This window comes from Anolis carolinensis, unplaced genomic scaffold (assembly GCF_035594765.1).
Source record: "Anolis carolinensis isolate JA03-04 unplaced genomic scaffold, rAnoCar3.1.pri scaffold_7, whole genome shotgun sequence".
Lineage (NCBI taxonomy): Eukaryota > Metazoa > Chordata > Lepidosauria > Squamata > Dactyloidae > Anolis > Anolis carolinensis.
In genome coordinates, this window is record NW_026943818.1 from 24,787,641 (window position 1) to 24,801,954 (window position 14,314).

Below are 14,314 nucleotides of genomic sequence, written 5' to 3' on the forward strand. Positions count from 1 at the left end.
GTGGAGTCAAACTGCATTAATTCTGCAGCATAGATGCACCTCAGGTGGGACCAAACTGCATTAATTCTACAGTGTAGATACACTCTTAAGTGCATTAATTCCACAGTGCAGATGCACCCCAAGTGGAGTCAAACTGCATTAATTCTACAGTGTAGATACACTCTTAGTACATTAATTCTACAGTGTAGCTGCACCCCAATTGGCACCAAACTGCATTAATTCTACAGTGCAGATGGACCCCAAGTGGAGTCAAACTGCATTAATTCTACAATGTAGATACACTCTTAGTGCATTAATTCTACAGTGTAGCTGCACCCCAATGGGCATCAAACTGCATTAATTCAACAGTGCAGATACACCCCAGGTGGGACCAAACTGCATTAATTCTACAGTGTAGATGCACCTCAAGTGGCGTCAAACTGCATTAATTCTACAGTGTAGATGCACTCTTAAGTGCATTAATTCTACAGTGCAGATGCACCCCAAGTGGCATCAAACTGCATTAATTCTACAGTGTAGATGCATTCCAATTGGCATCAAACTGCATTAATTCTACAGTGCAGATGCACCCCAGGTGGGACCAAACTGCATTAATTCTACAGTGTAGATACACTCTTAAGTGCATTAATTCTACAGTGGAGCTGCACCCCAATGGACATCAAACTGCATTAATTCTACAGTGCAGATGCACCTCAGGTGGGACCAAACTGCATTAATTCTACAGTGTAGATACACTCTTAAGTGCATTAATTCTACAGTGGAGCTGCACCCCAATGGACATCAAACTGCATTAATTCTACAGTGCAGATGCACCCCAGGTGGGACCAAACTGCATTAATTCTACAGTGTAGATACACTCTTAAGTGCATTAATTCTACAGTGGAGCTGCACCCCAATGGACATCAAACTGCATTAATTCTACAGTGCAGATGCACCTCAGGTGGGACCAAACTGCATTAATTCTACAGTGTAGATACACTCTTAAGTGCATTAATTCTACAGTGGAGCTGCACCCCAATGGACATCAAACTGCATTAATTCTACAGTGCAGATGCACCTCAGGTGGGACCAAACTGCATTAATTCTACAGTGTAGATACACTCTTAAGTGCATTAATTCTACAGTGGAGCTGCACCCCAATGGACATCAAACTGCATTAATTCTACAGTGCAGATGCACCTCAGGTGGGACCAAACTGCATTAATTCTACAGTGTAGATACACTCTTAAGTGCATTAATTCTACAGTGTAGCTGCACCCCAATTGGCACCAAACTGCATTAATTCTACAGTGCAGATGCACCTCAGGTGGGACCAAACTGCATTAATTCTGCAGTGTAGATACACTCTTAAGTGCATTATTTCTACAGTGTAGCTGCACCCCAAGTGGAGTCAAACTGCATTAATTCTACAGTGTAGATTCACTCTTAAGTGCATTAATTCTACAGCATAGATGCACCTCAGGTGGGACCAAACTGCATTAATTCTACAGTGTAGATACACTCTTAAGTGCATTAATTCTACAGTGTAGCTGCACCCCAATTGGCACCAAACTGCATTAATTCTACAGTGTAGATACACTCTTAGTGCATTAATTCTACAGCGTAGCTGCACCCCAATTGGCATCAAACTGCATTAATTCTACAGCGTAGATACACTCCTAAGTGCATTAATTCTACAGTGCAGATGCACCCCAATTGGAGTCAAACTGCATTAGTTCTAAGGTGTGGATGCACCCCAAGTGGGGCCAGACTAAATTCCTTCATGCAGTTGCAGCCTGAGATCCTATTTGTCATTCAGAGCTGATTGGATTTGTCCTGACAATCATACAATCCTCAAATTTAATCCACTCTTTTCCTGTCTGTCGCCACAACGGCTCTGAAAGGTAGGCCAGACTGCCAGATTTGAACCCAGATCTCTGTTTTGCTTTCCTCCCGGCAGGCGTCCGCTACGGCCAGGCCGGGCCCAACGACGTCCCCTCTTCCTCGTCCATCGGCCACCACGTCAACAGCACCAGCGCCATGGTCACCTCCAGCCAGGCCATCCTCCAGCAGGTCTCTCCGGTGGGCTTGGACCCCGGCCACGGACACGGCTTGCTGGCCCCGGACGGGAAAATGGTGAGTGCCCTGATAAGATAAGACGGCAAGGAAAATATTCTGTCTTTCTTCAACAATGGAGCGCTTGTTGCAAGGCCCCAGATCTGTTCCTCCTGACCTCACCTTTCCAATAAATGTGACACGGAGCCGTTCTCCAGGTATTGATCGAATGCCTCCTCAATTGGGTAACTATTTGCTTTCTTCTGCCACTGACATTCCTCCCATTTTTTGGGACCTTTCTTTACAGTGAGTCCTCCACCACCGGCACCTTGGAGAGCTTCACACTCATGACTTGCGTCTACATTGTAGAGTTAATGCAGTTGGACACCCCTTGAGCACCCATGGCTCTGTGTTACGGAGTTGCACGTTGACCTTGTCCAACTACGACTCCCAGGAATCCGTCGTGTTGAGCCATGGCCGTTCAGATGGGAATCAAACTGCATTATGCTATGTCTGTTTTTATTGTTATTTTAAAGCTAAGTGTATTGTTTTAATCTATTTCTGTAAACCGCTCCGAGCCAAACTGGGAGTAGCGGTATACAAGTCTAATAAATAAATAAATAAATAAATAAAATAAAATAAAAATTAATTTCGCAGTATAGATGCACCCCGAGATGAGATGGAATAAAATCTCCCTCGTTCGGGGTGTTAATCGAACCATTTATTATTTATTATTTATTTATTAGCGACATTTATATCCCATTTATATCCATTTATTATTTATTTATTAGCGACATTTATATCCCATTTATATCCATTTATTATTTATTTATTAGCGACATTTATATCCCATTTATATCCATTTATTATTTATTTATTAGCGACATTTATATCCCATTTATATCCATTTATTATTTATTTATTAGCAACATTTATATCCCATTTATATCCATTTATTATTTATATATTAGCGACATTTATATCCCATTTATATCCATTTATTATTTATTTATTAGCGACATTTATATCCCATTTATATCCATTTATTATTTATTTATTAGCGACATTTATATCCCATTTATATCCATTTATTATTTATTTATTAGCGACATTTATATCCCATTTATATCCATTTATTATTTATTTATTAGCGACATTTATATCCCATTTATATCCATTTATTATTTATTTATTAGCGACATTTCTATCCCACCCTTCTCACCCCGAAGGGGACTCAGGGCAGTTTACAAGTACAGTAGAGTCTCGCTTATCCAACGTTCTGGATTATCCAACGCATTTTGTAGTCAATGTTTTCAATACATCGTGATATTTTGGTGCTAATTTGTAAATACAGTAATTACTACGTAGCATTACTGCGTATTGAACTACTTTTTCTATCAAATTTGTCAAATTCTGTCAAATTCCAGCCCAAATCCACCAGTATTCAAATTTGTGCATATTGGGTATTCGTGCCAAAATTGGTGCAGATTTGTTGTTTGCATTCCCAGTGCTCTCTGGGAACTACAATGCAGGTGAACTATGATTCCCATGAATCAAGGTGAATTTCCTTCAAAGCCCTCCTGTATTTTTTATTAGTCATGGGGGTCCAGGGCCATCGTTGGTGGAGTTCAGAGTGCTCTTGGATTGCGCGTGAACTATAAATCCCAGTATCTATAATGGCTGTAAATCAAGGTGAATTCTCCCCAAACTTCTCCAGTATTTTTCTTTGGTACCAAATGTGGTCCAGGTCCATTAGTGGAGGTCACAGGGCTCTGACTTGATGCAGGGCGAACTACAACTCCCACCATGTGGAGTCGATCCCCCAAATTCTTCTAGTATGTTTAGTTGCTGCTCGGTTCTGCTCTGTTTGTGATGCAGAGTAGGAAAGGGTTAAGGGAGAGGCCGTGGGCGGGGTCATGCAAATTCCACACTGATGGAGAGAGTATGAAACACTGGGGTGTCCGTGGTGGAGGAAACACATAAAATCGAGGATGAAATTGTCCCTGAATGGAAGCATTCCTTGGGTGGTGTCTGGGGAGGGCTCTTGGTTGTGTTCATCGTGCTCGCGATCCATGGTAGAGTCATTTTCAAGGAATGTCGGTGTCTGTGACTATAGCTCAGGTGGTCGGAAAATGACTTTCTGGTTGGGAAGGTCTCAGAAAAGAACAGCGCATTCCTTCCCAGCCCAAAGCGGGAGACTATAAAAACCACTCAGTGTGACAGGAGTCAGTCAAGCCAGTCCAAGAAAAATAACCCCACCGGGTGAATTTCTGGAATATTCTCTCTCCTGCGTCTGCCGCTGAGAAAGAGTCCAGACAAAGACTTAGACCACAGACTGGAAGCCCAGTATGAAGGGGCGAAAGGGTGCGATGGAGGGGCAGGGACGTTTCTGCCGAAAGTGTCAATATTTGAAAATGATGTGCGCTCCAACGGGAATATTTTTGGAAAAGCAGTTTCAGAAGTGTTCTTTTCAGTGCCCAAAAACATTGGGGTTTGTAAATATAAATAAATAGAAGCTTTACCACTGTTTCTGAACCAAACTATACCCTTCAGTATCACTCAGGTTTGTGTAACAAGTAACAGTAACTTTACTTCAGTTCAAAAGATCAAACAGGGCAACAATATATACAGCAGTCTCTCTGAATTCTGACAGAACAGAGGGAATAAACAGTCCTTTTAAACAGTCTTTAAATATACCTCATTTGCCTTAGAAATAATCAGGCTTCAAAATGTTGGCAGCCATTTCCTCCCTGACTGTTTCCAGTCTGCTCTCTCTTCTCTCTCTGAGGTGAAAGTGGCAGTTAAAACCATTTCTCTCAGCAGCAAGCCAGAGACAGTAGCCAATCGGAAAGTTGGCTCCTGGCTAGCTCATCTGCACACACAAGCCATAAAATATCTTGTTTCTATGTCATGCCCTCAAGAGACCAAAATAAAAGTAGTCTTCGTTAAGAGTAACATATCTAGTTTACTCACAACCTTCATGTACTCAGCATACAGGCACATAACATGCCAATCCAGTTACAAATCAATTTGAAGTATTTTCTCCATGCATATAACACAGGGCATCTTTCTTATAACCAACAACAACATGAGTTTGCTCTTAACAGTCCATATCAGGCATGGACAAACTAAGGCCCTCCTCATTTTCCCTGTCCTCTCAGATAAGAACATGATGGCCTGCCGCATCCTTATGCGGAAAAGACGGCAGAGGAAAGCACGCAGTTGCCGAGAGCTGCATAGCAAAAATGGAGTCTGAGCTCAAGGCAGTCCCAGATCTGCTCATATGGTCTAATAGTGTCTCTGTATTCTTCTAAAAATAGAGTCTGAGCTCAGGGCAGTCCCAGATTCGATTGTGTGATCTGCAGCCCTTCCCACAACCTCACAAAACATAGAGTCAAGGGAAAGCTACATACCAAAAATGGAGTCTGAGCTCAGGGCAGTCCCAGATCTGCTCATGTCATCTGCAGCCTCTTCCACAACCTCACGAAACATAGAGTCAAGGGAAAGCTGTATACCAAAAATGGAGTCTGAGTTCAGGGCAGTCACAGATCTGATTATATGGTCTAATCGCGTCTCTGTGTTCTTCTAAAAATAGAGTCTGAGCTCAGGGCAGTCCAAGATTTTATCATGTCATCTGCAGCCTCTTCCACACCCTCACGAAACATAGAGTCAAGGGAAAGCTGCATACCAAAAATGGAGTCTGAGCTCAGGGCAGTCCCAGATCTGCATCTCTGTGTTCTTCTAAAAATAGAATCTGAGCTCAGGGCAGTCCAAGATCTGATCATGTCATCTGCAGCCTCTTCCACAACCTCACAAAACATAGAGTCAAGGGAAAGCTGCATACCAAAAATGGAGTCTGAGCTCAGGGCAGTCCCAGATCTGCTCATATGGTCTAATAGCGTCTCTGTGATCTTCTAAAAATGGAGTCTGAGCTCAGGGCAGTCCAAGATTTTATCATGTCATCTGCAGCCTCTTCCACAACCTAATGAAACATAGAGTCAAGGGAAAGCTGCATACCAAAAATGGAGTCTGAGCTCAGGGTAGTCCCAGATCTGATTGTGTGGTCTGCAGCCTCTTCCACAACCTCAAGAAACATAGAGTCAAGGGAAAACTGCATACCAAAATATACATATACGATACAGTAAGCAAACAGAACCAGATACAAAATAAATTAGTAGTGGAGGCTGGAAGAAGGCTGCTATTTCCAACACAGATGTTTTTTTCCCCTGCAATTTGTGGCCAATCGGCTCTCTAATCTGTTAAGGTCATTTTGGATCCTCTGGGGTATCAGCTCTCTCAATGTGGTGTCATTTGCAGATTGGATCAGCCAGCTTTCTATTCCGTCATCCAAGTCGTTGATAAAGATGTTGACAAGCCCTGGGGCCAGGACAGGGCTATTCGCTACACTGCCCACTTCTCTTTTGAATGGAGAAGTACCCTAATCCACTGTAGCATTGTCTGACCCATATTTTACTATAGGAATATCATGGGAGGCATTCTCAAAAGCCTTCCAGAGATCGAGATATGTTTGTCCGCATGCTTTTGATTCTGCCGACCATGAAATGGTCAGTGTAAATGGGACCAATGTTATGATAAAGATAGTAATTAGGGATGTGCACAGGCTCTGGTTGTTTCGGCTTTTCGGAGGAAATCAAAACCTTTAAACACTCCTGGAACTAATCTCTTCTATCAATACTTTTGATATAATTTTGATACGATTTTCTTTCTTTGTGTTGCATATTGGATGGTGTACCATCTCTCCGGAAACTCTCCAAGTTTTGACCGGTCCGTTCTTCCTTTTTATCTCGGCAGATCACCGTCTCCGGAGGCGGACTCCCTCCGGTCAGCACCCTCACCAATATCCACAGTTTCTCGCATCACAATCCCTCGCAGTCTCAGAACCTCATCATGGCCCCGTTGTCAGGCGTCATGGCCATCACGCAGAGTGAGTGAGCCCTTATTTTTATTGAAGGCGGAAGGCTTGGTTTTCATGCAAAGGGAATACGGAAGGGGGTTGGTCTCAAGGTATCATTTTTGAACCAGAATTTGGGTGGAGAGGCACGTGATCGTTGTTTTTTTGCATCAGCCTAAGGAATGACAACTTAGCTGGTATTTACACAACTTCCATATATTTGTGAATGGCACAATCCCACAAAATGATAACAAGCATTATTATTATTATTATTTTATTATGACACAGCAAACAAGATAGATATGCTGGATTTCATATTACAAGTCGAACACTTCCCAAGTGTCTAGGACTGTGTGATGTATTTTCGGATGATGTGCGCAGATCCCAGCAGGGTGGCCTTTTGCAGTTGGCAGATCGTAATTTTGTCCATGTCTATTGTTTCCAAATGCCGGCTGAGATCTTTTGGCACGGCACCCAGTGTGCCGATCACCACCGGGACCACCTGCTGAGGTTTTTCCTGTTGTTTTTCGTCAATGCGACTGTCACCTGGGATGGCGACATCAATGATCCAAACCTTTTTCTTTTCCACAACTGTGATGTCTGGTGTGTTGTGTTCCAGAACTTTGTCAGTCTGGATTCGGAAGTCCCACAGTATCTTTGCGTGCTCATTTTCCACAGCCTTTGCAGGTTTGTGATCCCACCAGTTCTTTGCTGCTGGAAGGTGGTACTTGAGGCATAAGTTCCAATGAATCATTTGGGCCATGTAGTTGTGCCTCTGTTTGTAGTCTGTCTGTGCAATTTTCTTACAGTAGCTGAGGAGATGATCAATGGTTTCGTTGGTTTCCTTGCACAGTCTGCATTTTGGGTCATCAGCTGATTTATTATTATTATTATTATTATTATTATTATTATTATTATTATTAATAATATTCCGCCCTTCTCTCTGGGGGGACTCAGACCGCATTACAGTACATATAAAAACAGATACAGGCAAACATTCAATGCCTTGTTACAATGAGACACAAATACACAAACAAAGGTAAAGGCTTCTCCTTTCATTTCCGTTTCTGGAGATGGTGCTCATCTCTGGCTCTGGCTCTTCTCCATTTCCAAGCCGAGGATTCTAATGGTTGTGTGGCCAGCATGACTGCCTAGAGTGTCTTTATACCTTTCCCCACTGAGGCAGTACCTATTTATCTACTCACATTTGCATGTTTTTCGAACTGCTAGGTTGGCAGGAGCTAGAGCTAACAGCGGAGCTTCTTTTCGGCTTGTCATTAGATAATTGATCTCTTGATTCCCACCCCCCCCCCCCCCCGAGATAGTCAAGAACAGTAATGTGATATCAAATGAATACTCCTGTGATTTCTTCCATACATTCATGATGATGAGCTGAGCTCTGGCTAGAAGCTCCTAACGCACCCCTTCCCGCCTTTTCCTTGCCAGGCTTAAACAGCTCGCAAGCGCAAACCGTGCCGGTCATCAACAGCGTGGCCAGCAGCTTGGCCGCCCTCCAGCCTGTCCAGTTCTCCCAGCAGCTGCACAGTCCGCACCAGCAGTCGCTCATGCAGCAGTCGCCCAGCCCCATGGCCCAGCCGCCCTTCATGGCCACCGTGACGCAGCTCCAGAACTCGCACAGTAAGCATGGGGTGGCAAATGGAGGGAGGGAGGCTACGTACCCCAATATCCCTGGTTGTGGGTGAACTACAACTCCCAGAAAGGAAGGTCAGTTCCCCAAACCCCTCCAGAAATCAAATTTCAGCATTTCAAGTATATGTGCCAAGTTTGGTCCAGATCCATCGTGTTTGGGTTTACGTTGCTCTCTGGGCATAGGTGAACTACAATTCCCTAAATCAAGGTGACCTCCAGTATTTTGTGCTGGTCATGGGATCTATGTGTTCCACATTTGGTCCAATTCCATCTTTGGTGGATTTCAGAGTGCTCATGGATTGTGGGTGAACTATAAATCTCAGTAACTACAACTCCAAAAAAGGCGAACTATACATCCCAGTTCTTGAAACTCCAAAGTGTCCAGGCCAGTTCCCCTCAAATCCCATCAAATTTGGGCATATCGGGTATGCATGCCACGTTTAGTCCAGATCCATCATTGTTTGGATGGTCATGGGGTATCGATTAGACATGTCCAAAAAATTGTTTTGAATCGTATATCGGAATTATTTCGGATTGTTCTCGCTTTTTGATACGCATTCCGAGACTTTGTCTCACAGCGCAACCAGCAATGTAATTCGAACCATTGTTGGCCCATTCTCTAATTGTCTCTTAATGTTTCGTTAATTTTTTTCCCCCAAATTTTTTTTTAATATATTTTTTAAAATATATTTTTTGTTTCTGCAACCTACCTTGAATGGGAGCTTAGCACAGCCTAATATGGCTGCCGCTCCCCAGCCAATCAGAAGCTTCCACGATGGACGCAAAGGTGGGGGCTAACGTCCTCTGCGTCCACATGAAAGATTGCCATACAAGCCTGGTGTGTAGCGATTGCGCATACGCGCCTGCCATTTTAGAAACATTTAGAATCATTACGAATTTTCGGAAATATCCGAAATTTTTGGGTGAAAAAATCGGAAATACTTTCTATATCAAAGCGCCAGCACCCCCTACTTGAGAAACGAGAATTGAAACTTTTTTTCATCGATCGGACATGCCTAGTTTCTATGTGCCAAGTTTGGTTCAATTCCATCTTTGGTGGAGTTCAGAGTAGTCACTGATTGCAAGGGAACTATAAATCCCAGTGCCTACAACTCCAAAATCTCTGGGCCAATTCCCCTCAAAACCCACCAGTATTCACCTCTGGGCATATGGGATATGCATGTCAAGTTAGGTCTAGGTCCGTCATTGTTTGGGTTCGTAGTGAGCTCTGGATATAGGTGAACTACAACTCCCATAAATCCCTCTAAAGACTTCTAGTATTTTTTTCTTGGTCCTGGGGGTTTTGTGTGCCAAGTGAGTTCCAGGTCCATCGTTGGTGGAGTTCAGAGCGCTCTTAGAATGCAGGTGAACTATATATCCCAGTGCCTACAACTCCTATAAATCAGGGTGAATCCTCCCCAAAACCTCTCTAGTATGTTCAGACACCTGTATGACTAAGTCTACCTCCATCCTACTGAATTTTAATATACCGTATTTCCGGAGGGTCGTGCTATGCCGAGTGTAACCTTCAGGACGTCTTGTGTGTTTTCTTTCCTTCTCCCCAGTGTACTCCCACAAGCAGGAGCCCCCCCAGTATTCCCACACGTCCCGCTTCCCTTCGGCCATGGTGGTCACGGATACGAGCGGCATCACTTCGTTGACCAACATGTCTTCCAGTAAACAGGTAAAATCGAGAAACGGGGCCTCTGAATTGAAGCCACACATTCCGTGTGGCGGAGCATAAACTGACAGTGGGACCCCGTTGCCATGAAATATCACTCCAGGGCATACAAAAGGACTTTTTTTCTCCTTCTCCCTCCCCTTTCCCCCCCACTCCCTATTTGTCAACGTTAACTTTGGAGGCTGTGGGAAATATGCGGCCTCTATCGATTGGTAGATAGTTGGGAGAGAAAGCCTTGAACTTCTCAACAGATAAGCCACCGCACTTTCTGTGTTGGGTTTTTTTTTTTTTTGAAAGCCAACGCCACCCATCTTGGTGTGCCAGACTCATAAAATAATGGGGCCGGGTTCAAGAATGTGCGGAATGAGCATTTCCTGGTGTGGTCAGATTGGCGGGCATTGGAGGCAGGTGAAAACAGGAGTTGTGGTCTAGCATTTGGAGGGCCAGATTCAGTCCATGGACTCTAGTCGTGATATTTAATAATAATACCGGAGTTGTAGTCTAGCATTTGGAGGCCCAGATTCGGCCCGTGGCCTTGAGTTTCACACGTGTGCTCTACACTATGATCCCATCCTTCCAGGAGTTACAGTACCACAACTCCCATCAGCTCTAGTCCTGATGTGTAATAATAAGGAATATAGGAGTTGTAGTCCCATGAAATTTAATAATAATACAGGAGTTGTAGTCTCATGTTATTTAATAATAATACAGGAGTTGTAGTCTCGTGATATTTAATAATAATACAGGAGTTGTAGTCTCGTGATATTTAATAATAATACAGGAGTTGTAGTCTCATGTTATTTAATAATAATACAGGAGTTGTAGTCTCGTGATATTTAATAATAATACAGGAGTTGTAGTCTCATGATATTTAATAATAATACAGGAGTTGTAGTCTCGTGATATTTAATAATAATACAGGAGTTGTAGTCTCATGATATTTAATAATAATACAGGAGTTGTAGCTTCATGATATTTAATAATAATACAGGAGTTGTAGTCTCATGACATTTAATAATAATACAGGAGTTGTAGTCTCATGATATTTAATAATAATACAGGAGATGTAGTCTCGTGATATTTAATAATAATACATGAGTTGTAGTCTCGTGATATTTAATAATAATACAGGAGTTGTAGCCTCATGATATTTAATAATAATACAGGAGTTGTAGTCTCATGATATTGAATAATAATACAGGAGTTGTAGTCCCTTGATATTTAATAATAATACAGGAGTTGTAGTCTCATGATATTGAATAATAATACAGGAGTTGTAGTCTCATGATATTTAATAATAATACAGGAGATGTAGTCTCATGATATTTAATAATTATACAGGAGTTGTAGTCTCATGATATTTAATAATAATACAGGAGTTGTAGTCTCATGATATTTAATAATAATAATACAGGAGTTGTAGTCTCATGATATTTAATAATAATACAGGAGTTGTAGTCTCGTGATATTTAATAATAATACAGGAGTTGTAGTCTCATGATATTTAATAATAATACAGGAGTTGTAGTCTCATGATATTTAATAATAATACAGGAGTTGTAGTCTCGTGATATTTAATAATAATACAGGAGTTGTAGTCTCATGATATTTAATAATAATACAGGAGTTGTAGCTTCATGATATTTAATAATAATACAGGAGTTGTAGTCTCATGACATTTAATAATAATACAGGAGTTGTAGTCTCATGATATTTAATAATAATACAGGAGATGTAGTCTCGTGATATTTAATAATAATACATGAGTTGTAGTCTCGTGATATTTAATAATAATACAGGAGTTGTAGCCTCATGATATTTAATAATAATACAGGAGTTGTAGTCTCATGATATTGAATAATAATACAGGAGTTGTAGTCCCTTGATATTTAATAATAATACAGGAGTTGTAGTCTCATGATATTGAATAATAATACAGGAGTTGTAGTCTCATGATATTTAATAATAATACAGGAGATGTAGTCTCATGATATTTAATAATTATACAGGAGTTGTAGTCTCATGATATTTAATAATAATACAGGAGTTGTAGTCTCATGATATTTAATAATAATAATACAGGAGTTGTAGTCTCATGATATTTAATAATAATACAGGAGTTGTAGTCTCATGATATTTAATAATAATACAGGAGTTGTAGTCTCATGATATTTAATAATAATACAGGAGTTGTAGTCTCATGAAATTTAATAATAATACAGGAGTTTTAGTCTCATGATATTTAATAATAATACAGGAGTTGTAGACTCATGATATTTAATACTAATACAGGAGTTGTAGTCTCATGATATTTAATAATAATACAGGAGATGTAGTCTCATGATATTTAATAATTATACAGGAGTTGTAGTCTCATGATATTTAATAATAATACAGGAGTTGTAGTCTCATGAAATTTAATAATAATACAGGAGTTTTAGTCTCATGATATTTAATAATAATACAGGAGTTGTAGACTCATGATATTGAATAATAATACAGGAGTTGTAGTCTCATGATATTTAATAATAATACAGGAGATGTAGTCTCATGATATTTAATAATTATACAGGAGTTGTAGTCTCATGATATTTAATAATAATACAGGAGTTGTAGTCTCATGATATTTAATAATAATAATACAGGAGTTGTAGTCTCATGATATTTAATAATAATACAGGAGTTGTAGTCTCATGATATTTAATAATAATACAGGAGTTGTAGTCTCATGATATTTAATAATAATACAGGAGTTGTAGTCTCATGATATTTAATAATAATACAGGAGTTGTAGTCTCATGATATTTAATAATAATACAGGAGTTGTAGTCTCATGAAATTTAATAATAATACAGGAGTTTTAGTCTCATGATATTTAATAATAATACAGGAGTTGTAGACTCATGATATTTAATACTAATACAGGAGTTGTAGTCTCATGATATTTAATACTAATACAGGAGTTGTAGTCTCATGAAATTTAATAATAATACAGGAGTTTTAGTCTCATGATATTTAATAATAATACAGGAATTGTAGTCTCATGATATTTAATAATAATACAGGATTTGTAGTCTCATGATATTTAATACTAATACAGGAGTTGTAGTCTCATGATATTTAATACTAATACAGGAGTTGTAGTCTCATGATATTTAATAATAATACAGGAGTTGTAGTCTCATGTTATTTAATAATAATACAGGAGTTGTAGTTTCATGATATTTAATAATAATACAGGAGTTGTAGTTTCATGATATTGAATAATAATACAGGAGTTGTAGTTTCATGATATTTAATAATAATACAGGAGTTGTAGACTCATTATATTTAATAATAATACGGGAGTTGTAGTTTCATGATATTGAATAATAATACAGGAGTTGTAGTTTCATGATATTTAATAATAATACAGGAGTTGTAGTCTCATGATATTTCATAATAATAGAGGAGTTGTAGTTTCATGATATTTAATAATAATACGGGAGTTGTAGACTCATTATATTTAATAATAATACGGGAGTTGTAGTCTCATGATATTGAATAATAATACATTAGTTGTAGTCTCGTGATATTTAATAATAATACGGGAGTTGTAGTCTCATGATATTTAATAATAATACAGGAGTTGTAGTCTCATGATATTTAATAATAATACACGAGTTGTAGTTTCATGATATTTAATAATTATACAGGAGTTGTAGTTTCGTGATATTTAATAATAATAATACAGGAGTTGTAGTCTCATGATATTTAATAATAATACAGGAGTTGTAGTCTCATGATATTTAATAATAATACAGGAGTTGTAGTTTCATGATACTTAATAATAATACAGGAGTTGTAGTTTCATGATATTTAATAATAATACAGGAGTTGTAGTCTCTTGATATTTAATAATAATACAGGAGTTGTAGTCTCTTGATATTTAATAATAATACAGGAGTTGTAGTCTCATGATATTTAATAATAATACAGGAGTTGTAGTCTCATGATATTTAATAATAATACAGGAGTTGTAGTTTCATGATATTTAA

At 39.5% G+C, this 14,314-nt stretch overlaps 1 protein-coding gene across 3 annotated transcripts in view; it reads left to right on the plus strand.

Moving 5' to 3' along the window:
* The window catches only part of LOC100562186 (hepatocyte nuclear factor 1-beta), a 68,698-nt gene that overhangs the window by 49,211 nt on the left and 5,173 nt on the right, over positions 1-14,314 (plus strand). For all 3 annotated transcript variants that reach the window (XM_062960116.1, XM_062960115.1, XM_062960117.1), the window contains exons 5-8: positions 1,940-2,115; positions 6,847-6,979; positions 8,393-8,584; positions 10,162-10,280. In XM_062960116.1, the coding sequence (XP_062816186.1) occupies positions 1,940-2,115; positions 6,847-6,979; positions 8,393-8,584; positions 10,162-10,280 (620 nt within the window). The remainder of the gene's footprint in view (positions 1-1,939; positions 2,116-6,846; positions 6,980-8,392; positions 8,585-10,161; positions 10,281-14,314) is intronic.